The sequence below is a fragment of the Hemiscyllium ocellatum genome (genome assembly GCF_020745735.1).
Source record: "Hemiscyllium ocellatum isolate sHemOce1 chromosome 27 unlocalized genomic scaffold, sHemOce1.pat.X.cur. SUPER_27_unloc_3, whole genome shotgun sequence".
Taxonomy (NCBI): Eukaryota; Metazoa; Chordata; class Chondrichthyes; order Orectolobiformes; family Hemiscylliidae; genus Hemiscyllium; species Hemiscyllium ocellatum.
In genome coordinates, this window is record NW_026867498.1 from 2,890,327 (window position 1) to 2,913,595 (window position 23,269).

The 23,269-nt window shown below is 48.6% G+C and overlaps 3 protein-coding genes across 3 annotated transcripts in view; 2 read left to right on the forward strand and 1 right to left on the reverse strand.

Annotated features, from left to right (window-relative positions):
* LOC132808063 (zinc finger protein 721-like) overlaps positions 1-16,700 on the forward strand; it is a 229,860-nt gene extending 213,160 nt beyond the window's left edge. The window contains exon 7 of the mRNA XM_060821973.1: positions 15,116-16,700. Within this exon, the coding sequence (XP_060677956.1) occupies positions 15,116-16,148 (1,033 nt within the window). The 3' untranslated portion in view covers positions 16,149-16,700. The remainder of the gene's footprint in view (positions 1-15,115) is intronic.
* The window catches only part of LOC132808049 (zinc finger protein 850-like), a 102,367-nt gene that overhangs the window by 24,722 nt on the left and 54,376 nt on the right, over positions 1-23,269 (reverse strand). Inside the window, exon 3 of the mRNA XM_060821962.1 lies at positions 3,725-3,746. Coding sequence (XP_060677945.1) covers positions 3,725-3,746 — 22 coding nt within the window. The remainder of the gene's footprint in view (positions 1-3,724; positions 3,747-23,269) is intronic.
* LOC132808056 (zinc finger protein 271-like) overlaps positions 21,537-23,269 on the forward strand; it is a 32,518-nt gene continuing 30,785 nt past the window's right edge. The window contains exon 1 of the mRNA XM_060821966.1: positions 21,537-21,668. The gene's annotated coding sequence lies outside the window, so the exon portion shown is untranslated. The remainder of the gene's footprint in view (positions 21,669-23,269) is intronic.

Genomic DNA, 23,269 nt, shown 5'->3' on the forward strand with positions numbered 1-23,269 from the left:
CTATTTGGTCTTTTAAGCCTGCACCAGCATTAAACAGATCACAAATGGATATGGATCTCCCTACGTCGAGCAGCAGCTGGGACTTTGTTCACTGGAGTACTGGACGTTAAAAGGTGACCTTAGAGAGGTTTAAAAGATCATGAGGGGTACAGGTGAGGTGAACGGCAGGTGTCATTTCAAGATTAGGGAGCAAATGTTTAAGGTGAGAGTAGAACAATTTTGAAGACCTGAGGAGCACCTTTTTATTTTAAAAAGAGAGTGGTTCGTGTGTGGAATGAAGTCGAGAGGAAGTGATAGATGCAGGAACAGTAACGTTTAAAAGATGTTTGGATAAGTAGATGAATAGGAAAGGTTCGGAGGGACATGGGCCAACCACAGACAGGTGGGATGAGGTTAATTTGTGAATATAGTCAGCATGGATTAGTTGGACTGGAGGGTATGTTTCTACGCTGAATGACTGTCAATGTTCTGTACTGGTTTTAAAATTATTTTCTTGCCTTCCCACTAACCATCCACTTCTCTGTTGATCAAAACTCAGCCTTAAATATATTCAATGATCCCCGAACTGAAGAAAGAAATCCCCACTTCTGAACTCAATTCCTCTTGCTAATATACCACTTGCCTTGCTGATTGCTTGCTGCACCTGTCTGACAACTGGCAGTGACTGGTGTAGGAAGACACTGAGGCCTCTTTGGACATCCACACAGAGTCTTCGAGTCATAGACATGGACAGCATGGAAACAGACCCTTTGGACCAACCCGTCCATGCCAACGAGATATCCCAACCCAATCTAGTCCCACCTGCCGGCACCCGGCCCATATCCCTCCAAACTCTTCCTATTCATATACCCATCCAAATGCCTCTTAAATGTTGCAATTGTACCAGCCTCCACCACTTCCTCTGGCAGCTCATTCTATACATATACCACCCTCTGTGTGAAAAGGCTGCCCCTTAGGTCTCTTTTATATCTTTCCCCCCTCACCCTAAACCACATCATTCCAGATGAAGGACTTGTGCCCGATACGTCAACTTTCCTACTCCTTGGATGCTGCCTGACTTGCTGTGCTTTTCCAGCACTGCACGTTTTGACTCTGATCTCCAGCATTAGCAGTCCTCACTTTCTCCACTTCCCAATATATCACCATTTAAACAAGACACCTCATTTCTGCTTTTTTTTTTTCACAGCAAAGACTATAACTTCACACTGTGGTACTGCACTTGGCAGGTGTTTGAGGCACAGACCGGGACCAGCTTTTCCAGAGTCTGGTCTCTTTCTGGATTCACTCCCTTTCTTTTCAGTTGCTGCAAGTCAACAATTGGATCCCAGCAAGAAAATAAAAGAAATAGAAAAGGGAGTGAGAGAAGAGAGTGCTGTTGGACAGAGGAAGGAAATTACAGTCTTGGATGAATCTCAATCTTCATTCAAAGAGGGAGGAGCAGCAGCAGCTTCAGAAGCTCATGGGTCAAGATTGAAGTCATGCTGGAAAAGCACAGCTGGTCAGGCAGCATCCGAGGAGCAGGAAAATCGACGTCTCGGATTCAGACAATAGGGCTGCTCTGGATGGTAGGAGGACCAGACTCCCTCCGGTGTTCCAGTGCTCCTCATTGGTCCGGCCGCTAACACTATTCTTCCTATTACAGGGCGACCACAGCTATACTCAGTACTCCAAAATAAATGGCCTCACCAACATCCTGTACAACCTCAATGGAGAACAAAGAAAATTTACAACCCAGGAATAGGCCCTACAGCCCTCCAAACCTGAGCTGATCCAAATCCTCTGTCTAAACCTATCGCCCAATTCCTGAATCTGTATCCCTCTGCTCTCCAACGACTCATGCATCTGTCCAGATGCACCTTAAATGAATCTACTGTCCCTGCCTCTACTACCTCTGCTGGCAATGCGTAACAGACACTTATCACCATCTGAATAATGTACTTTCTGTGTGCATCTCCAACATGATGTCCCAACACCTGCTTTCATTGTTCACATGCTGAGTACAAGAGTGCTGAACACCTTCTTCACCCCTCTCTATCTACCAGTGATGTAACTTCCAAGACCAATGAACCTGAACACCTCCAGGTCTCTGTTCTACAACATGACCCAGGGCCCTACCATTACCTGTTCAAGTCTTGCCCTCCTTTGTTTTAGCAAGATGCAACCCCTCACTTATATCCGTACCTCTCTCATACACACACGCTCTCTCTCAGACATACACATACACCACCCCCTCAACACACACACCCTCTCGCAGGTTCATTCTCCATCACAATCTCACTTTATCAAGCAGGCACACATGCAAATACACGGAGTCTTATATACAAACTCTGACACACACTTCCCTGATGAAGGGCGTTTCCCCAAAACATCAATTTTCCTGCTCCTTGGATGCTGCCTGACTTGCTGCAGCACCACACACTCAATCCTAAACCTATTACCCTCTAGTTCTGGACTGCCCCATTCAAAGGAAAATACCATGTCCATTTACCCTATCCATGCCCTTCATGATGATATAAAAGCATATAAGGTCACTCCTCAGACTCTGGCAAGCTACGGAAAAAAGTCCCAACCTGTCCTTATGTCTCTCCTCACCCGGGTCGCCAAGACACATACCTGAGGTTATAAAGTCTGCTCCCTCCCTGGATTCACTCCAGTTGCTACAAGTGAGCCTGCTCCGTCATTCATTAAGATCATGGCTGATCTATCCATTGTCTCATCTCCTCCTCCCTGCACTGTCACAGGAACCCCTTAATTCCCCTACCAGGCCAAATCCCACCCGACTGTGTCTTGAATATACTTAATGAAGCTGCCTCTATTGCTTCCTTGGCCAGAGTATACCCTAGATTTTGATGAAGGTCTTTTGCCTGAAACATCGATCTTCCTGTAATCTGGATGCTGCCTGACCTGCTGTGATTTTCCAGCACCACTCTAATCTAGACTATTCCATAGAGTCACGACCCTCTGGGAAAAGCAGTTCCTCATCTCTGTCTGAAAGCTACTCCTTCTAACCTGGAGGCCTAGTGTCACCCACCAGCAGAAATGACCGGACAGGGTAGGACTTCATCCCCACAGTGCAATGACATTGGGAAGATGTTTCCATTGGTAGGAGAGACTAGGACCAGAGGACACAGCGTTAAGAATAAAGTGAAAACCTTCAGGAACAGAGATAAGCGATGTCTCCTTTTCTGCTGACAGCGAGGAGCCTGGACAATGTATTGGTGACATGAGCGAGCAGGTGCACTGTTGTTCACACCGAGGAGCAGTCGCAATGTGCTCTGTGGCGATGCTGGTGTTATTGACAGATTTTAAGTGTTCAAATGCCAAGAGGAGAAATAAAGGGTATAGCCACAGTTTATTTTCCCCTCTGAGGCTCAACATTTTATAGCTTTTGCATCTTGTTTGGCTGCTCAACTTTTTTTAATATATCGTTTCCCCAGAGTAGGGGTGAGGTTCACAACTAGAGGGCATAGGTTTAGGGTGAGAGCAGAAGGATATAAAAGGTACCACAGGGGCAACTTTTCCATGCAGAGGGTGGTGCATGTATGAAATGAGCTGCGAGAGGAAGCAGTGGAGGCTGGTATAACTACAACATTTAAAAGGCATCTGGATAGGTATATGAATAGAAAGGGTTCAGAGGGATATGAGCCAAGTGCTGGCAAATGGGACTACATTAATTTAGGATATCTGGTTGGCATGGACAGGTTGCACCGAATGAATGTGTTCCCATTCTGTACAACTGTGAGACTCTAAACAATACAAAGTATATATTTTCAAGTACCAAACTATCTCCATGTTAACAAGGCTTAGTGCACAATCTGCTTTACAAACCATGCTCAACAGGTCCTGCCCCTTCAATGACTGAGGAACATATACATGCTGGTGCATAGTATCCTTCACTAGTATTTACACACTACCCTCAGCAATTGCACAAGTAACAGCAAAGAGTAAACAGCACAAGGATTAAACACACAGTGAGGGGTAAACAGCACAAGGATTAAACACACAGTGAGGGGTAAACAGCACAAGGATTAAACACACAGTGAGGGGTAAACAGCACAAGCGCCAGTAAAAGCAGATGGAAAGTGAGTGTAAAATGTGACTATGACAGGACAGGCCCCACATTCCTTCCCCTCCGTCCCCCCCACAACCTGCCTCACCTTTCACCTCCCGGGCCCAGTACCTTCCAGGTGGCCCCATAGTTGACACAGGGGCCGCCCCACGACCAGTAGAACTCCACCACCCAGGCGCCCGACCAGTTCCCAAGCAGGTCCTTAACCCCATCCGCCTCCAGAATGTTCACCGGCTCCTGGCTGCTGTACAGCCGGCCGGTGTGGCCGTGACACAGCAGCTGCGCCAGGAAGGCGGCGGCGGCCAGTGCCGGGTGTCTGCCCCGGGCCGCACGGCGCCATTTTCCTAACGGCCGCCCTCCCGCCGCTTCCTCGCTCGAGCGACTTCTCCTCCCAACCGCCTTCGCCCCCGCGTGACGTCTGCACGGGGGGATGGGCGGGGCCGGGGGAGCCTCACCGTCACCAAGCAACAGCCACCTCGCGCTACAACTGCTCATTCACAAAAACAAACTCTCCTGTCTCGCTCTGCAGCTGCAGGGGGGGACACTGCCACGTTTCGAGGAGCCCTGTCTACATTGGGAAAGCTCACCGCTCCATTTAAACACATATTCCCACATCTAACGGAACGGCCTCATATCTAAAGGGGGAAATCTGCATTTTAAAGGGACATGGACATTTTAACGGGTATTTCCGCAAATACAGGGATGTAAATGGACGAGATTACATTTCAAAGGGATGTGGGCACATTCAAAGGGATATCTTAATATGTAAAGTGACGCAGTTATATCTAAATGAATCTACATTTCGAAGAGACGTTGCCCTGTTTATAAGTAGAGACAATAGGTGTGAATTCTGTCTGTGTCCCAATGCTAACATTTTTCTTAGAAAAGCTCTGCACTTAAATTACATTCTTGAGAAGGTAATTTATAGATTAGAGTGTAGGTTAGGGAGAATTGGCCGTGCTAAGTTACCCATAGTGACCAGGGATGTACAGGTTAGGGTGGATTGGCCATGGGAAATACGGAGTAAGGGGTTGGGTATGGGTGGGATACTGTTCAGAGGGCCAGAGAGAAATAGATGGGCTGAATGGCCCACTTCCACATTGTCGGAATTCTCTGACCCTCCCCACAAAGGGGCATTTTATTTGCATTTACCCTGTCAAACCCCTTTCAGAATTCTACTGGTTTCAATAGAGGTATACAGCACAGAAACAGACACTTCTGTCCAATTCGTCCACGCACACCAGGATTACAAACTAAACCAGTCCCACTTGCCTGCATTTCGCCCATATCCCTCTAAACCTTTCTATTCATGTACCCATCCAAATGCTGTTTCAATGTTGTAACTGTACCTGCATCGACCACATCCTCAGCAAGTTCATTCCACATGCAAATCACCCTCTTTCAAATTGTTGCCCCTCCGGTTCCTTTTAAATCTCTCTCTACACATTTAAAAAAATGCCCCCCCCCCCGAGTTTTGAGCTCCCCGCCGCGAAGCAAGAGCCATTTGCTATTCACCTTACCTCCACTCATGATTTTATCAATCCCAATGAGGTCGCCCCCCCAACCTCCTGTGCTCCAGTGAATAAAGTCCCAGCCTCTCCTTATAACTCAAACCCTCCAGTCCTTACAACATCCTGGTAAATCTTTATTAAACCCTCTCTAACAGTATTCTTCCAATTACAGGGCCACCAGAACTGTACTCAGTACTCTGAAAGTGGCCTCACTAACATCCTGTACAACCTCAACATGATGTCCCAACCCCTCTCCTCAATGGTGTGAACAATGAAGGCAATGTTGCGAGATGCCGTCTGAAAACCATCCCGTCTAGCAGTGATGAGAAAGTGAGGTCTGCAGATGCTGGAGATCAGAGCTGAAAATATATTGCTGGAAAAGCACAGCAGGTCAGGCACCAAGGAACAGGAGATTTGACATTTCGGGCATAAGCCCTTCTTCTTCGCTTGTCTACCAGTGATGCAACTTCCAAAGAACTATGTACCTGAAACTCCCCCCCGCCCCCCACCTCCCAACCATGTCTGTGTGTTCTACAACACGACTAATAGATTAGATTAGATTAGACTTACAGTGTGGAAACAGGCCCTTCGGCCCAACAAGTCCACACCGACCCGCCGAAGCGCAACCCACCCATACCCCTACATTTACCCCTTACCTAACACTATGGGCAATTTAGCACGGCCAATTCACCTGACCCGCACATCTTTGTGACTGTGGGAGGAAACCGGAGCACCCGGAGGAAACCCACGCAGACACGGGGAGAACATGCAAACTCCACACAGTCAGTCGCCTGAGTCGGGAAATGGCCCAACCATTATCTGTACAACCCCTTGCCTTTATTAAGCGTCTGTCTCACACACATACTCTATCTCAGACAGACTGACACACACACTCGCAGCCTCATACTCCATCACACTCTCACTTTCCCAAGCATGCACAACACACACTTCTGCGCACTCACAAACTCACATGCACACACACTCACTCTCTCATGCATACACACACACTACTCTATGGGTTGAAATTGTATTGGCAGAATTATATTTGCAGATACATTCAATTTTGTTCAAAAATTACACAATCTGCAGGCAGTCAATGCATGTAATATTCTACAAATTCCGACTTTGGAAACAGAACCGGTCTGATTCAAGATTGGAATACTGACAGACTCAAATCGCACACCTTTAATGCATTGTCTGAGCGGGTATATCTTTTTTTTATAAAACCTTAAGTCATCTCAAGAACATTGTTACATATTAATGAACCAAAGCCCACACCCATTCTAAGAGATGAAGAATATCTAAGTTGGTTCAATATATTCTATCAGTTGCATGACACTTGATCTTTTGATATAAGTTCTGTGTCTTATGATGCTGTTCCACGAGGCTTATGTATTGATGAAGCAAGATGGTACAGATGAGGCGATGGAGAATTACAGATCACTGAGGAAAGATTTAAAGAGAGTGTGAACTCATTGGGCCGAGTGGCCTGCTCCCACTCTGTGGCGATTCTCTGAAGCGAATGGATATTAGCAAACGGTGCAGGACAACGCAGGCGCAGTGCGTGCGCCCGGCGTGGCCACGCCCACCAGCTCCTTCCTAGCTGATCTGTAGCTCGCCATCGCCTCATCTGAACCATCTTGCTTCATCAACACATAAGCCTCCTCCTTCTTTGTAACAAGAGATGCAATTTCTGTTGTAAACCACGGTTCCCTTACCTTATCACTTCCTCCCTGCCTGACAGGGACATACCTATCAAGGACACACAATATCTGTTCCTTAAACCAGCTCACATTTCAATTGTCCCCATCCCCTGCATTGTGCTACCCGATTCTATGCATCCCAAGTCTTGCCTAATTGCATTATAATTGCCCTTGCCCCATTGATAACTCTTGACCTGTGGCATGTTCCTATCCCTTTACATCGCTAAATGAAACCTAACTGAATTATGGTCACTCTCTCCAAAGTGCTCACCTACCACTAAATCAAACACCAGGCCTGGTTCATTACCAAGCACCAGATCCAGTGTGACCTCCCCTCTTGTCAGCTCTTCGACATACTGTCAGAAAACCCTCCTGCACACACTGGACAAAAACTGATCCATACGATGTACTAGAGTGAAAGCATTTCCAGTCAATGTTGGGGAAGTTAAAGTCCCCCATAATGACCACCCTGTTCCATTCACTCCTACCCAGAATAATTTTGCTCCCCAGTCTGTCCTGTTTGTACAAGTCCCACCTTCCCCAGAATGAGCCCCATTTATCCCCGGCGAGAAGTACGTTTGGAGTGGCGGATGTATCAGGAATGGGTGCTGGGATCATCCAGTTCAAACACTACCTCAAAACCAGAAAGGTTGGAGTGGCTGCTGCTGCCTTGCCTAAATAATTCCCCACTTGAGGCTGTTAAAGAGAGCCCCAAAAATACCTTGGAATAAACAGAGAGGAAGGCGAGTAACCCGGAAAGTAACCGAAGGAGATCGCCTCTTCTGAACTTTGATACCAATGTATAGGGCTGCTTGAGCAGGAGGAGAAATACAGAAGTTGGCGGCTTCCCTGGAAGAGTTGGCCAACAATACTGCTGCTGCGTTGGCTGAAATCCAATCCCAAATAGCTGCCATAACGACCGAAATGATTGTCACTAGGCTAAGGACCCTTCAGAACAGGATGGCTCTGGACTATATGCTAGCAGTGAAGGTGGTACCTGTGCACTCATTGGAGAGGAGTGTTGCACGTACATACCTCAGGTCTCCTCTAACATGACTGATATCTCCAAACATGTGTGAGACAAAATCACCAACATAAGGGAGGCCAGGAATCGGTACTGGAATGAGAAAGGTTGGGATTGGGGGATTTGGGGCTTGACTGATTGGGGAAGGTGGTTAGTCAATCTAGCTATCTATGGATTATTGATATTAGTGGGTCTGGTGGTAGGGTTCAATGGCCTAATGAGCTGATTGATGACATCCCTTGGGGAAGGAACCCAAATAAATCATCATATGCTTTTACAATCAGCAGGTGATATGCAACAAAGAGAAAGTCAAAGAATGCTTCTAGAGTTCGAGGAACGAACAACAGAAATGTTAAATGTAAGATTGTGAACCCCATCGCCAAAAGGCGTAAGTGGGCAGAACATAAGAAAATGAATTAAAGGAGATTTAATAAATGCAAAAACAACAGTTAGAGAAAAAGGAAAAGGGGGAATTGTGGGAGATTAGAAATGTTGTTTTTGCAGATGGGTGACGGGGTGTAGTGGGGGGGAAGGGACAGGAACATGATACAAACGGTCGTGGAATTCTTGTAGCGTGGAGCATACTTAAGGCTAAGACTTTAATGAATACAGAGGGTCTTTTAAAGAAAATAGTTTTAAGCTAGGAAATAACTTTAAAGTGTTGTAGTTGACCACAAAAAGAAGGAACAGGGCCATTTCACAATAAAGCTTATAGTATGATAAGAGAAACTGGATAAAAGAACAAGCTGTAACAAACAAGGAACAAAGAATGCAGACAAGGACAGCAGGATGGTCAGATAAAAAAACAACTAACAAGTGAGGTAATTGGCTTATGATAGGATGGAAAAAGGGAGGTGTGATTCCGCAACTTGTAAACTGAATAAGAAAGCTAACATGCTGTGTTTGGTGAGCATTTCTGCTTGATTGCAGAAGCGTCCGGTACTTGCAAGACTGTAATAAATTGTTCTTGTTTCCAAGGCTTTGTCTCAGGCTGATAGATTTATGAGTGAGTTCTGTTTCTCACATTTCTACTTATGTCATTGGTACATACATGGACCATGACTTGGGGCTGGAAACCCTATCCCTTCAGGACCCCAAACATACGAGCCGAGTCATCACGCACCCTGGCATCTGGGAGGCAACACACCAACCGCGAGTCATGTTCGTTCCCAACAAACCTTCCATCTGACCCTCTAACTACCAAGTCCCCAACGACTAACACTCTCCTGCTTTCACTCCTTCCCTCCTGTTGCAACAGGGACAGGCTCTGTGCCAGAGACCTGGGCCCCAGTGCATACCCCTGGTAGGTCGTTTTCCCCCCTCAACAGTAACACTGACTTATACAGCAAGAAGGAAATAAAAATAAGTCGTCCCTCCTCTCCCAGGAACCTCTGCTCTCCGACTTCAAATTTAAACCTCAAATCAGTGACTCCCCACTCCTGGGTTGCTGCTGCCGCTGAAAAACAGAAAATGTCACCTTTATTTGTGGTTATCACTGCTGCCTCACAGCGCCAGAGCCCGGGTTCAATTCCCCTCCCACATCTGGGCGGCTATTCTCCTACAGTCCAAAGACGTGCGGGTTCGGGTGAATTGGCCACGTTAAATTGCGCCATAGTGTTAGGTGACAGGGAATGGCGCTGGGTGTTTTGCTCTTCGGCGGGTCGATGTGGACTTGTTGGGCCGAAGGGCCTGTTTCCACACTGTAGGGAATCGGATATAAAGTTCTGGAATTTATATATTGATGAACTGAAACCTGCAACCCATTCTAAAAGATGAAGGACTCAGCAGCGATCCAGGTTTGTCCCAAATATTGCGTCGGTTGCATGACGCTGTGATCTGTTGCTATTAATTCTGTGTCTTATGATCCTGCAGCACAGCTCCCCGCAGAAGGAGCAGCGCTGCAGTAGCCAGTGCTTCTACATACACCTGGGTGGGCGGGGTTTATCCTGGGGGGCGGGTTTTAGCGGGAGGGCGTTGCTCATGGGCGGGGCGTGACTCGTGAGAGGCTGGCGCGCTCGTACGGGGAGGGGGCGAGGCTCAGCGGTCGGTGCAGTGCGTCGAGCCTGGAGGCGCGCGGCTTTGTGGGCGGGTGCGCGTTGTTTTGACTTGCACGTGGACCGAGGCGAAGCGGCGGGGTTTGGTGCGCGAGGGGGAAAAGTGTTTTGGTTCCCAGAGACAGGGCTTTGTCTCGAAGGGGCGGGGTTTACGTGCAGCGGTCGAAGGGACGGGAATGACGTGTTGCGTTCGGTAGGGGCAGGGCTTACGACTGCTTTCGAAAGGGGCTGGGTTTACGAGCTTCCCTCGGAAGGGGCGGGGCTTACGCGCTGCGTTCGGAAGGGGCTGCGTTTACGACCTGCGTTCGGAAGGGGTGGGGTTTACGTGCTGCGTTCTGAGGGGGCGGGGTTTACAAGTCTCATTGGTGCCGGAGGGGGCGGGGCTGAGGCCGTCCCGAAGACGGAAGTGTGCCCGCGGCCTTTTCCTCTGCTGGAGTCTCGGCTGCAGCAAGTAAGGTCAGTGTTTCCTTTTACAGAGTTTGTATTTAATAACCAGTAATGGCTACTCAATATCATCATAAAGTCCCAAAATGCCATTCATTTCAATCCATTGCAGATAAGCACTAAGAGTTAATTTTCTACGGGATTCAACAGCCTCAGCACTAAAATGGTCTCACGAGGGAACGGCTGTGAATGTTATCACTTGGTGTCCTGTTCACACAGATTCACCGATGCTGAGGCAAACCTTCTTAATTGCCTTACAGCATCCTGTTATCACTTGGTGAGCCCAGGTGTCCCTATCTTTAAGTTCTCTCCTCTTTCTGAGACTTCCTGCCTGTTTATTTTCTAGTGCAGTAAATGTGTTCAATAATTCAGCATTACCTTTTAGTCTAAATGTTTAATGACTAGTTTTAAGGCTGTAGACTTTATCACCCAGATGCCCACACCCTCATTCCTCCCTTTGATTGCACTATGATCACTGAAAGAGAAGGCTAGTCCAAACGGATGCCCTTCACGGTGGTCCAACCATCAACATCCTGCAGAGCGGCACCTCTATCTTCGCAGATCATCTGGTTATATTTATCATCGCCATCGACACGTGGGTGTGCCATTGGTACGTAAAAGGAGCATCTTCTGGGGCAAATCTATATTACTAAGGGACCTCATAAGCTTAGCAATTAAACACCTAACAAGAGCAATACTGACAAAAAGAGGAAAAGTATTCTACCATACATAGCTAAATTGATAAGCCAATTGTACCATGAGTCCAATCTGCAGTTTCCCCAACTGGTCCCTTCAGTCATTCTGTCAAGGAATACCTGGATCTCTTCTTGTATCTTAGTAATATTGCCAGTGAGATCAGGAATGCCCATAGTGCATTTATCTTGGACAATGGTGCAGACCTCACCCTCCCGGGCGTGTTTATAGTCTAAGGCATACTGATTCTGCATCGAGTAAAGACACAGGTCTGATAATCCCAGTTTCCTCTCTTCCAGAGCCTCTTCAGTCTTATTTCCTCGAATGGTCAGGCCACAAAAGAGGGAATTGCGGTTCTTTTGACATGTCACCCCTGCCGATCCTTCCAACCTCAGGGTACTCTGGATTCCGTATCTTATTGGGTGTCCTGTATTGTCACCCAGTCCGTTCCAGGTCCATGTACCGCATAAGGCCTGCGGTAACCCAGCTAGTGTTACACCAACTGTTTGTACACACAGACCGGAGCTATTGGAAAGTGATATTTCACTTCGCAGGGTCGGCAGCAGGAAGACTGACAAATAGAATGGAATCGGGGACAGGGGACGGGGCAAGTAGGTCATCTCCTGATAGAGAGGAGTAACATACTCCTGCCTCTGGGGCGAAGAGCGTTCTGTGGGCCTGTATAAATAAGTTGTTTGCGGATTGTGGAGTTTCCCCAATCAAGCATCCCTTTTCTCGAGTTGGCCCGTACTGCAAAAAGGGATGGTGTTCCCAGGCGTCTTTAAAATATTTATCATAATAACGGGGTTGACCATTTTTATCCTCACTAGGCTTGCGTCTGCAGGTAAAATCAAAAAACCATGGTAACGACATGGTAACTCCCACTGATTTCTACTGTCCAGATGGACCATCTGGTCTTTCTGATGTAAGAGTCCATTGCAATCATCAATCTTCATCACGTCCCACACGTCAAAGGCGTCTGGTCCGGTGCACTGGACCACATCTCCTCAGCATGGGTGGTGGATAATCTCTGATCATTCCTGGTCGCATCCATACTCAGTGGCTTTCCCCATCAGGGTGTTGTACGTGATCAGAAAGGTGAGGAGATAAGCGATCCCCCCCCATGTCCCTCCTCTTAGTTCAAGTATCTGTAATAAGATTAACATTAGAACAACAGCAAAATTCAAAAACCCAACTGGACAGTGTCCACTCCTTTTGTTGGGATTCCAGTATTCTCTCCTCCTCTTCCCCACTTTTGATTGGTGCGGTCAATCAATTTACAATGGTGCATTGGACCCAAGCCGTGGGCCCAGTGACTTTGACCACTTTAGGGGTGGGAAGTAAAACCTGGAAGGGGCCATCCCAACGAGGTTGGAGACTTTTGCCAGTCCAAGTCTTGACGAGCACCAACGAACCAGGCTCTACCCGTGACGAGGCTGAAAGGGAGGGAACATCGCTGTAGGCCGCACGCTCCTGGGAGTGAAAGGCACGCATAACACTAGTTAGAGCAAGAACATAACAAATCGTTGCTTCGGTCATGTGATGGAAGTGGACTGAGAAGGGAGCTGAATTGTTCCAAGGGGTACGGAGAGGGTGACCAGAGAGACTCTCAGCTGAAGACAGTCATGTCTTGCCCACAGACATGGATCGCATCTGGAATGAGGCCACAGGGATTAGCATAACCAGGAGAGGCCAGACTCGGCCATTAATTTGGCAAGTTTAGTCTTGACTCTGGTTAAAACATTCATCAAGGCCGGCCGCCTGAGGATGATAAGCAGCATGCAGTTGCCGACAAATACAAAGCTGGGAAGAGAGTTCTCCGTTAATATTACCTACAAAGTGTGGTCCATTGTCCGAGCTAATGCACGCAGGTATACTGAAGCGGGGAATTATTTCCTTAAACAAAATCTTCACCACAGACTCAGCAGTAGCGTTAGGAAGAGGGTAGGCTTCAATCCACTTAGAAAAGACATCAACAATAAGCAAAACATATTTACAGCAACTCAACTCATTTCTACAACTCAATGAAGTCCAGTTGAAGTGTCTCCAAGGGACACTCCAGCAAGGGAGTTCTCGTAGAGATACTTGAACTAAGAGGTGGGGGATCACCTACCCACTGACCTGTATGATCACGTACAACATCCTGATCGGGAAAGCCATTGACTAAGTATCGATGCGATCTGGAACGATCTGAGATTATCCTGATGTCATCTGGTGCACCAGACCAGACACTTTCAACGTGGAGTCGCTTGAGCGATGGCGTGAGCTGCCAGAGGAAGTGGTGGGTGCTGGTACGATGATATGTTAAAAGGCTCTTGGACGGGCATCTGAATATGAAGGGTTCAGATGGGTCAGGGCCAAGTGATGGCAAATGCGACTGGAGTCATTGAGATGGACAGCACAGAAACAGACCCTTCGGTCCAACTCGTCCTTGCTGACAAGATAGCCAACCCAATTTAGTCCCAGCTGCCAGCACCCGGCCCATATAGGGATCAAGTGATGCCAAACGTGACTAGATTAATTTAGGATATCTGGGCAGGTTGGGCCAAAGGGTCTGTTTCTGTGCTGTGTGATTCTAATTGTCTTCAGTGAAAGCAGAAGTGTGGTTGTGAAGGCTGGACTTTCAGGGCATGTTTTGCCCTGACTGGGAGCAGAAGAGTTTGACTGAAGTGTGTCGGTGTTAATGCCTTGATGTCTCATTTTGCTCCCACCTTCCTGGGGTCGTTAACCATTTTGTGTCTGGTCCTTCCTCAAGAAGCTGCATTGCAGGTTCACTCTGAATTGACACACTTTTTTTTGCTTCCCAAAATCAGACCTGATCACTCTCAGCAGAATCCCAGTGTTGTGAAAGATATTAACTTTCAGGTGGAGATATTCAAAATTCAGAGATATCAGTCTCGCCATTTCTGCTTTTTCTGTCCCTGTAAGATCCTGAATCAGCACCTTCAGGGGAATTAGTTAGAGCGGAGTGAGAACAGAGGGGAAGGGAGAGTGGGATGGTGCTTTCAATTTTGTGGAATAACAAAAGAATATTCCACAGAAAGTAGAGTTGCTTGTTCTGAATTTCTACCCTGCACTGATAGTGATGACTTTTGTAATCTCTTTTTGCAGAGTATTTGAAAATCTGAAGACTGAAGTTTCAAAATCAACGAATGTAGGGCTTATGTCCGAAACATTGACTCTCCTGCTCCTCGGATGCTGCCTGACCTGCTGTTTTGCCAGCGCCACATTTTTTGACTGACTCTCCAGCGTCTGCAGTCCTCACTTTGATGTCAATGTCTGACAGTCACTCAATCCATTGGGACCACAACAATTTTTGACTGTGATTTCGGTGAGAGGGATCAACACTTTTTGGATTCCAGTTTGAGGACATTTTCAGCATCAGGTGGGACTGGATGAGAGACCCCACAGTTGCAGCGCACTGTGTGTGGAGCCTGAAAGAGTTATACCGCCTGGGAAGGGGATTTCACGGCAGGGCTGTACACATGTTTGTGTGCAGCTGAAGTTGTGGCCATGGAGAAACCCGAGGAATCCCGCCCCGTGGAGAAACCGTGGAAGTGTGGGGACTGTGGGAAAGGCTTCCGTTTCCCGTCTGCCCTGGAGACTCATCGGCGCAGTCACACCGGGGAGAGGCCGTTCCCCTGCACTGACTGCGGGAAGACCTTCAGAGATTACTCCCACCTGCTGAGGCACCAGCGGAGCCACACGGGGGACAAACCCATCAGCTGCCCAGATTGTGGGAAGGCCTTCATATTTTTCTCTGCCATGTTGGTCCACCAGCGGGTCCACACGGGAGAGAGGCCATTCAGCTGCCCTGAGTGTGGGAAGGCCTTCAGCAATTCCTACAACCTGCAGAGCCACCAGCGGGTCCACATGGGGGAGAGGCCCTTTACCTGCTCTCTGTGCGGGAAGGCCTTCAGCAGTTCCTCCTCCCTGCTGAGGCACCAGCTGGTCCACACCGGGGAGAGACCGTACACCTGCCCTCAGTGCGGGAAGGGATTCACCTGCTCCTCCAACCTGCTGACCCACCAGCGGATCCACAGGGGGGAGAGGCCCTTCAGCTGCCCAGAGTGTGGGAAGGCCTTTACCCAAATCTCTGCCTTGCGGAGCCACCAGCGGATCCACTCCGGGGAGAGGCCCTTCAGCTGCCCCGTATGCGGGAAGGGCTTCAATCGCTCCTCCTCCCTGCGGAGCCACCAGCGGATCCATACAGGGGAGAGGCCCTTCAGCTGCCCCGAGTGTGGGAAGGCCTTTACCCACGTCTCTGCCTTGCGGAGCCACCAGCGTGTCCACACGGGGGAGAGGCCCTTCACTTGCCCCGAGTGCGGGAAGGCCTTCAGCAGTTCCTCCACGCTGCTGACCCACCAGCATGTCCACACAGGGGAGAGACCGTACACCTGCCCTCAGTGCGGGAAGGGCTTCAACTGCTACTCCACCGTGCGGAGACACCAGCGGATCCACACAGGGGAGAGACCGTACACCTGCCCTCAGTGTGGGAAGGGCTTCAGCACATCTTCCTCCCTGCTGAGGCACCAGCGGATCCACACCGGGGACAGGCCGTTCATCTGCTCTCAGTGCGGGAAGGGCTTCACCTACTCCTCCCAACTGCAGAAGCACCAGCGAGTTCACGTGCCATCGCAGGGGGATTGAAGGAGTGACGGCCGAGTCCCATTATCGATTGGAATATCAACCCGGTTCCGGGGACTCCCGGGTTCGAATCCCGCCATGACAGATGGCAGAATTGGTATTCGGTCAGAAATGTGGAATTCGGAATCTAACGATGAGACCATTTCAGGGAGGGGGTGGTGTGGGGGAGAAAACCCCCATCTGATTCCCTCTCTCCCTTGTTAGGGAAGGGAACTGCCATTGTGGGAAAGGATACACTCAGTCGTCCCAGCTGCATCCTTTACCCGGTCTTGCCTACACGTGACTCCAGACCCACAGCAGTCTGGTTGACTCTACGCTGCTCATCCAACTTACTTGGATACAGGTTGAAATTGCTGAGTGAGGCAATACTCCCTCCAGGTTAAGGCTCCAATTACAAAGGGACAACTCAGTGGTGACCAATAATGAAGTAAGTGAGGGGTTGCACTTTGACCTTGAGCTGTTTTTAAAAAAAATGCTACTTTTTCTACGCCTTTCTGCTGGGAGATTCTGAAGCTGTAACAAAGTAGGGTCACAGTAAAGATTACCTGAACTTCACACTGAGCTCAGACTCTCAATGACAGCTTTAAACTGCAACGGGTTTTTGGTTTAAAACTGCTGATTTCTTACAGGAGAAAGTGAGAACTGCAGATGCTGGAGATCAGGGACAAGATTAGAGTGGTGCTGGCAAAGCACTGCAGGTCAGGCAGCGTCCGAGGAGCAGGAAAATCGACATTTCGGGTTTGCTCCAGACTGCAACCTCCTTACTGTCAACCATCTGTGAGTAAGGTACTCTCTATCGGCAGAACATAACAACACGACGGTTGGAGGAGGAGCGCCTCATCTTCCGCCTGGGAACCCTCCAACCACAAGGGATGAACTCAAATTTCTCCAGTTTCCTCATTTCCCCTCCCCCCACCTTGTCTCAGTCGATTCCCTCGAACTCAGCACCGCCCTCCTAACCTGCAATCTTCTTCCTGACCTCTCCGCCCCCACCCCACTCCAGCCTATCACCCTCACCTTGACCTCCTTCCACCTATCCCACCTCCATCGCCCCTCCCCCAAGTCCCTCCTCCCTACCTTTTATCTTAGCCTGCTTGGCAAACTCTTCTCATTCCTGATGAAGGGCTCTGGCCCGAAACGTCGAATTTCCTGTTCCTTGGATGCTGCCTGACCTGCTGTGCTTTAGCCAGCAACATATTTTCAGCTCCTCTTGCTAACACACCACTTGCCTTGCTCATTCCTGTTGCATCTGTCTGACAACTGGCACAGAAGGACACTGATGCCCCTCTGAACATCCACGCATCATTCCTGATGAAGGGCTTGTGCCCCAAAATACGACTGTCCTATTGCTCGACCCACTGTGCTTTGCCAGTTGTGGTCATCTCTACATCAGGAAGACCGAGCGTAAACTTGGGGAATGGTTTGCCGAGCATCACAGCTGGGTCCGCAGAGGCTGAGCGGACTTCCCAGTCTCCACCCATTTTAATGCCCCTTCTCACTCCCCTTCTGACAAATTGGAGGAACAAAACCTCATCTTGTCTGAGCAGTCCACAGCCCGGAGGACTCGACACTGAGTTCTCCAATTTCAAATAATCTCCCATCCCATCCCCCAACTCACTTCCCAGCCCCTTTCACTCTTCCCTGCTAACTAGATTCCTTCCTCCCATTCACCAACCAGGTTATGGGGATAAGGCAGGAAAAGGATACTGATTGAGGATGATCAGTCATGATCATAATGAATGGTGGTGCTGGCTCAAAGGGCAGAAGAGCTGACTCCTGCACCTATTGTCTATTGTACCCTCTACCTGTCTCCACCTATCCCCACTTCATCACCCTGCCCCCAGCAGACCCTTGTTCCACAGCTCTCCCTATACCCACCCCCAATCCTGAACAAGGGTTCCACCAGATACCTCAACTTCTCCACCTCCTGATACTGCCTGGCTTGCTTCCTTCTTCCAGTCTCCTGCCTGTCTATTTTGCCAATTGAGACAAAGGCTTGGACTAACTTTTCCAGATTCTGTCCCCTCGCTGGATTCACTCCCATTCCTTTCAGTTGCTCCAAGTCAACAATTGAACCCCAGAGTTAAACGTAAATGGAAAAGGGGGTGAGAAAAGAGAATGCTGTACTCACAGATGTTGGACAGATGGCAGGAGGACCAGTCTCCTTCCGGTCCTCCAGTGATCCTTATTTGTCCATCAAAAGTAGGTTTCGCCCCTTTTCTGCCGACAATGAGGAACACGCCCAATGTTTTGGTGACAGTGGCAAACATGTGTGCTGCTTGTTGACACCGAGGAGTGTACACAATATGCTCTGCAGCAATGCTGGTGTTATTGACAGATTTTAAGTTTCCAAATGTCTATTGGAGATCAAAAAGGGTAGAGCGATATTTTTTTTCCCCCATGTGGCTCAATATTTGATTGAGCAGCCAGACAAATGCAAAAGCAATGTTTTTAAGTCTTTTCCTCTGTGTTGGGGTGACCTTCACAACTAGAGGACATAGGTTTAGGGTGAGGCCACAAAGATATAAAAGGTACCTGAAGGGCAATGTTTCCATGCAGAGGGTGGTGCAGGTATGGAATGAGCTGCCAGAGGAAGTGGAGGAGGCTGGTATAATTACAGCCTTTAAAAGGTATCTGGATGGGTATATGAATAGGAATGGTTTAGAGGGATATAGCGCTGGCAAAGGGGACTAGATTAATGTAGGGTATCTGGTTGGCGTGGACAGGTTAGACTGAATGGGTGTGTTTCCGTGCTGTACATCTCTATGACTCTAAATAATAAGTCTACTTTTCCAATGAACAAACTATCTCCATGTTAACAAGGCTTAGTGCACAACCTGCTTTACAAACCATTCTCAACAGGTCCTGCCCCTTCAGTGACTGAGGAACATATACATGTTGGTGCATAGTATCCTTCACTAGTATTTACACACTACCCTCAGCAATTGCACAAGTAACAGCAAAGGGCAAACAGCACAAGGATTAAACACACAGTGAGGGGTAAACAGCACAAGGATTAAACACACAGTGAGGGGTAAACAGCACAAGGATTAAACACACAGTGAGGAGTAAACAGCACAAGCGCCAGTAAAAGCAGATGGAAAGTGAGTGTAAAATACCGGTGTCTGCCCCGGGCCGCACGGAGCCATTTTCCTAACGGCCGCCCTCCCGCCGCTTCCTCGCTCGAGCGACTTCTCCTCCCAACCGCCTTCGCCCCCGCGTGACGTCTGCACGGGGGGATGGGCGGGGGCGGGGCCGGGGAGCCTCACCGTCACCAAGCAACAGCCACCTCGCGCTACAACTGCTCATTCACAAAAACAAACTCTCCTGTCTCGCTCTGCAGCTGCAGGGGGGGACACTGCCACGTTTCGAGGAGCCCTGTCTACATTGGGAAAGCTCACCGCTCCATTTAAACAGATATTCCCACATCTAACGGAACGGCCTCATATCTAAAGGGGGAAATCTGCATTTTAAAGGGACATGGACATTTTAACGGTATTTCTGCAAATAAAGAAATTTAAATGGACGAGATTACATTTCAAAGGGATGTGGGCACATTCAAAGGGATATCTTAATATGTAAGGTAACGCAGTTATATCTAAATGAATCTACATTTCGAAGAGACGTTGCCCTGTTTATAAGTAGAGACAAGAGGTGTGAATACTCTCTGTGCCCCAATGTTCAGTCAGACTGACATTTTTCTCAGAAAAGCTCTGCACTTAAATTACATTCTTGAGAAGGTAATTTATAGATTCGGGTGTAGGTTAGGGAGAATTGGCCGTGCTAAGTTACCCATAGTGACAAGGGATGTACAGATTAGAGTGGATAGGCCATGGGAAATACAGAGTAAGGGGTTGGGTGGGATACTGTTCAGAGGGCCAGAGTGAAATAGATGGGCTGAATGGCCTGCTTCCACATTGTCGGAATTCGAGACCCTCCCCAACAAAGAGGCATTTTATCTGCATCTATCCTGTCAAACCCCTTTCAGAATTCTGCTGGTTTCAATAGAGGCTGCTGCCGCTGGAATACAAAAAATGTCACCTTTATTTGTGGTTAGCACTGCTGCCTCACAGCGCCAGAGCCCCGGGTTCAATTCCTCTCCCACATCTGCGTGGGTGTCCTCCCACTCTCCAAAGACGTGCGGGTTAGAGTGAATTGGCCACGCTAAATTGCCCCGTAGTGTTGGGTGACGGGGAATGGGGCTGGCGGGTTGGTGTGGACTTGTTGGGCCGAAGGGCCTGTTTCCACACTGTAGGGAATCTGATCTAAAGTTCTGGAATTTATATATTGATGAACTGAAACCTGCAACCCATTCTAAAAGATGAAGGACTCAGCAGCGATCCAGGTTTGTTCCAAATATTGCGTCGGTTGCATGACGCTGTTATCTTTTACTATTAATTCTGTGTCTTATGATCCTGCAGCACAGCTCCCCGCAGAAGGAGCAGCGCTGCAGAAGCTAGTGCTTCCAAATACACTAGGGGGGCGGGGTTTACACGGAGGGGCGGGGTTTAGCGGGAGGGCGTTGCTCACGGGCGGGGCGTTTCTCGTGAAAGAAACGCGCGCTAGTAGGCGGGGCGAGGCTCAGCGGGAGATGCCGTGCGTTGAGCCTGGAGGCGCGCGGCTTTGTTGGCGGTTGCTCGTGGGGGAAGGGGGCGTGGTTTTTATTTGCGCGGGGACCAGGGAAGGGGTGGGTTTTAGTGCGGCAGGGGGAAAGAGGTGTGGTTCCAAGAGGCGGGGCTTTGTCTCGAAGGGGCGGGATTTACGCGCTGCGTTCGGAAGGGGCGGGGTTTACGTGCTGCGTTCTGAGGGGGCGGGGTTTACGTGTCGCATTGGCGCCGGAGGGGGCGGGGCCGAGGCCGTCCCGAAGACGGAAGTGTGTCCGCGGCCTGTTCCCTCCGCTGGAGTCTCGGCTGCAGCAAGTAAGGTAAAAGTTTATCAGTATTTCCTTTTACAGAGTTTGTATTTAATAACCAGTAATGGCTACTCAATATCATCATAAAGTCCCAAAATGCCATTCATTTCAATCCATTGCAGATAAGCACTAAGAGTTAATTTTCTACGGGATTCAACAGCCTCAGCACTAAAATGGTCTCACAAGGGAACGGCTGTGAATGTTATCACTTGGTGTCCTGTTCACACAGATTCACCGATGCTGAGGCAAACCTTCTTAATTGCCTTACAGCATCCTGTTATCACTTGGTGAGCCCAGGTGTCCCTATCTTTAAGTTCTCTCCTCTTTCTCAGCCTTCCTGCCTGTTTATTTCCTAGTGCAGTAAATGTATTCAATAATTCAGCATTACCTTTTAGTCTAAATGTTTAATGACAAGTTTTAAGGCTGTAGACTTTATCACGCAGATGCCCACACCCTCATTCCTCCCTTTGATTGCACCGCGATCACTGAAAGAGAAGGCTGGTCCAAACGAATGCCCTTCAAGGTGGTCCAGCCATCAACATCCTGCAGAGCGGCACCTCTATCTTCGCAGATCATCTGGTCATATTTATCATCGCCATCGACATATGTGGGTGAGCCATCGGATCGCAAAAGGAGCATCTTCTGGGGCAAATCTATATCTCTAAGGGACCTCATAAGCTGAGCAATTAAATACCTAACAATACCAAGACCGAAAAACATAGCTAAATTGATAAGCCAATTGTACCATCAGCTTGATCTGCAGTTTCCCCAACTGAACCCTTCAGTCATTCTGTCAAGGGATACCTGGATCTCTTCTTGTATCTTAGTAATATTGCCAGTGAGATCGGGAATGCCCGTAGTGCATTTATCTTGGACACTGGTGCAGACCTCACCCTCCCGGGCGAGTATATAGTCTAAGGCATACCGATTCTGCATAGAGTAAACACACAGGTCTGATAATCCCAGTTTCCTCTGTTCCAGAGCCTCTTTAGTCTTATTTCCTCGAATGGTCAGGCCACAAAAGAGGGAATTGCGGTTCTTTTGACTTGTCACCCCTGCCGATCCTTCCAACCTCAGGGTACTCTGGATTCCCCAGCCTATTGGGTGTCCTGTATTGTCACCCAGTCCATTGGGATCCTTCCAGTCGGAGTAAGGTTGGCTGAGACCGACCGCTGCATTCTCCTCAGGTGGAGGTTCCATTGACTTGTCCACTGGCCAGGACAAGGTACTGTTGTGGGAACAAGGGCTCCGATATTGATGTTATGAGGGACATCTTTGCCATCCAGGATAAGGAAATTGGTAGCTTTACCTCAGCTGAAGAAATAATAGTCAGGTTTGGTGTATATTAGGGAGAGTTTGTCAAAATAGGTTACTGAAATGTTACAGCAGGGGGTCTGGTCAGATATACAGGAGCAAAGGGTCGATGTTTTGCAAGAGGATTCGCTTGAGCGCTGTAAAAAATGGGCCAAGTGACTCGAGAACCCGCACTGTATAGGAGACAATGGTCCTCAGAATGCTGTTCCCATTGGGCTCTCCCTTAGCTCTATTGTACATGGTCTTGGTGACAATATCAGATTCTGAAAAGAGAAAAGGCCTACAAATGCGTAAGGGAAGGGTTCCGTTCCAGGTCCATGTACCGCATAAGGCCTGCTGTACCCCAGCCAGTGTTACATCAGCTGTTTGTATACACAGACCGGAGCTATTGGAAAGTGATATTTCACTTCGCAGGGTCGGCAGCAGGAAGACTGATGAATAGTATGGAATCGGGGACTGGGGACTCGGCAAGTAAGTCATCTCCTGATAGAGAGGAGTAACATACTACTGCCTCTGAGATGAAGAGCATTCTGTGGGCCTGTATAAATAAATGGTTTGCGGATTGTGGAGTTTCCCCTATCAAGCTTCCCTTTTCTCGAGTTGGCCCTTCCTGCAAAAAGGGATGGTGTTCCCGGGCGCCGTTAAAATATTTACCATAATAACGGGGTTGATCATTTTTGTCCTCACTAGGCTTGCGTCTGCAGGTAAAATAAAAAATCCATGGTAACGACATGGTAACTCCCACTGATTTCTACTGTCCAGATGGACCATCTGGTCTTTCTGATGTAAGAGTCCATTGCAATGATCAATCTTCATCACGTCCCACACGTCAAAGGCGTCTGGTCCGGTGCACTGGACGACATCTCCTCAGCATGGGTGGTGGATAATCTCTGATCAT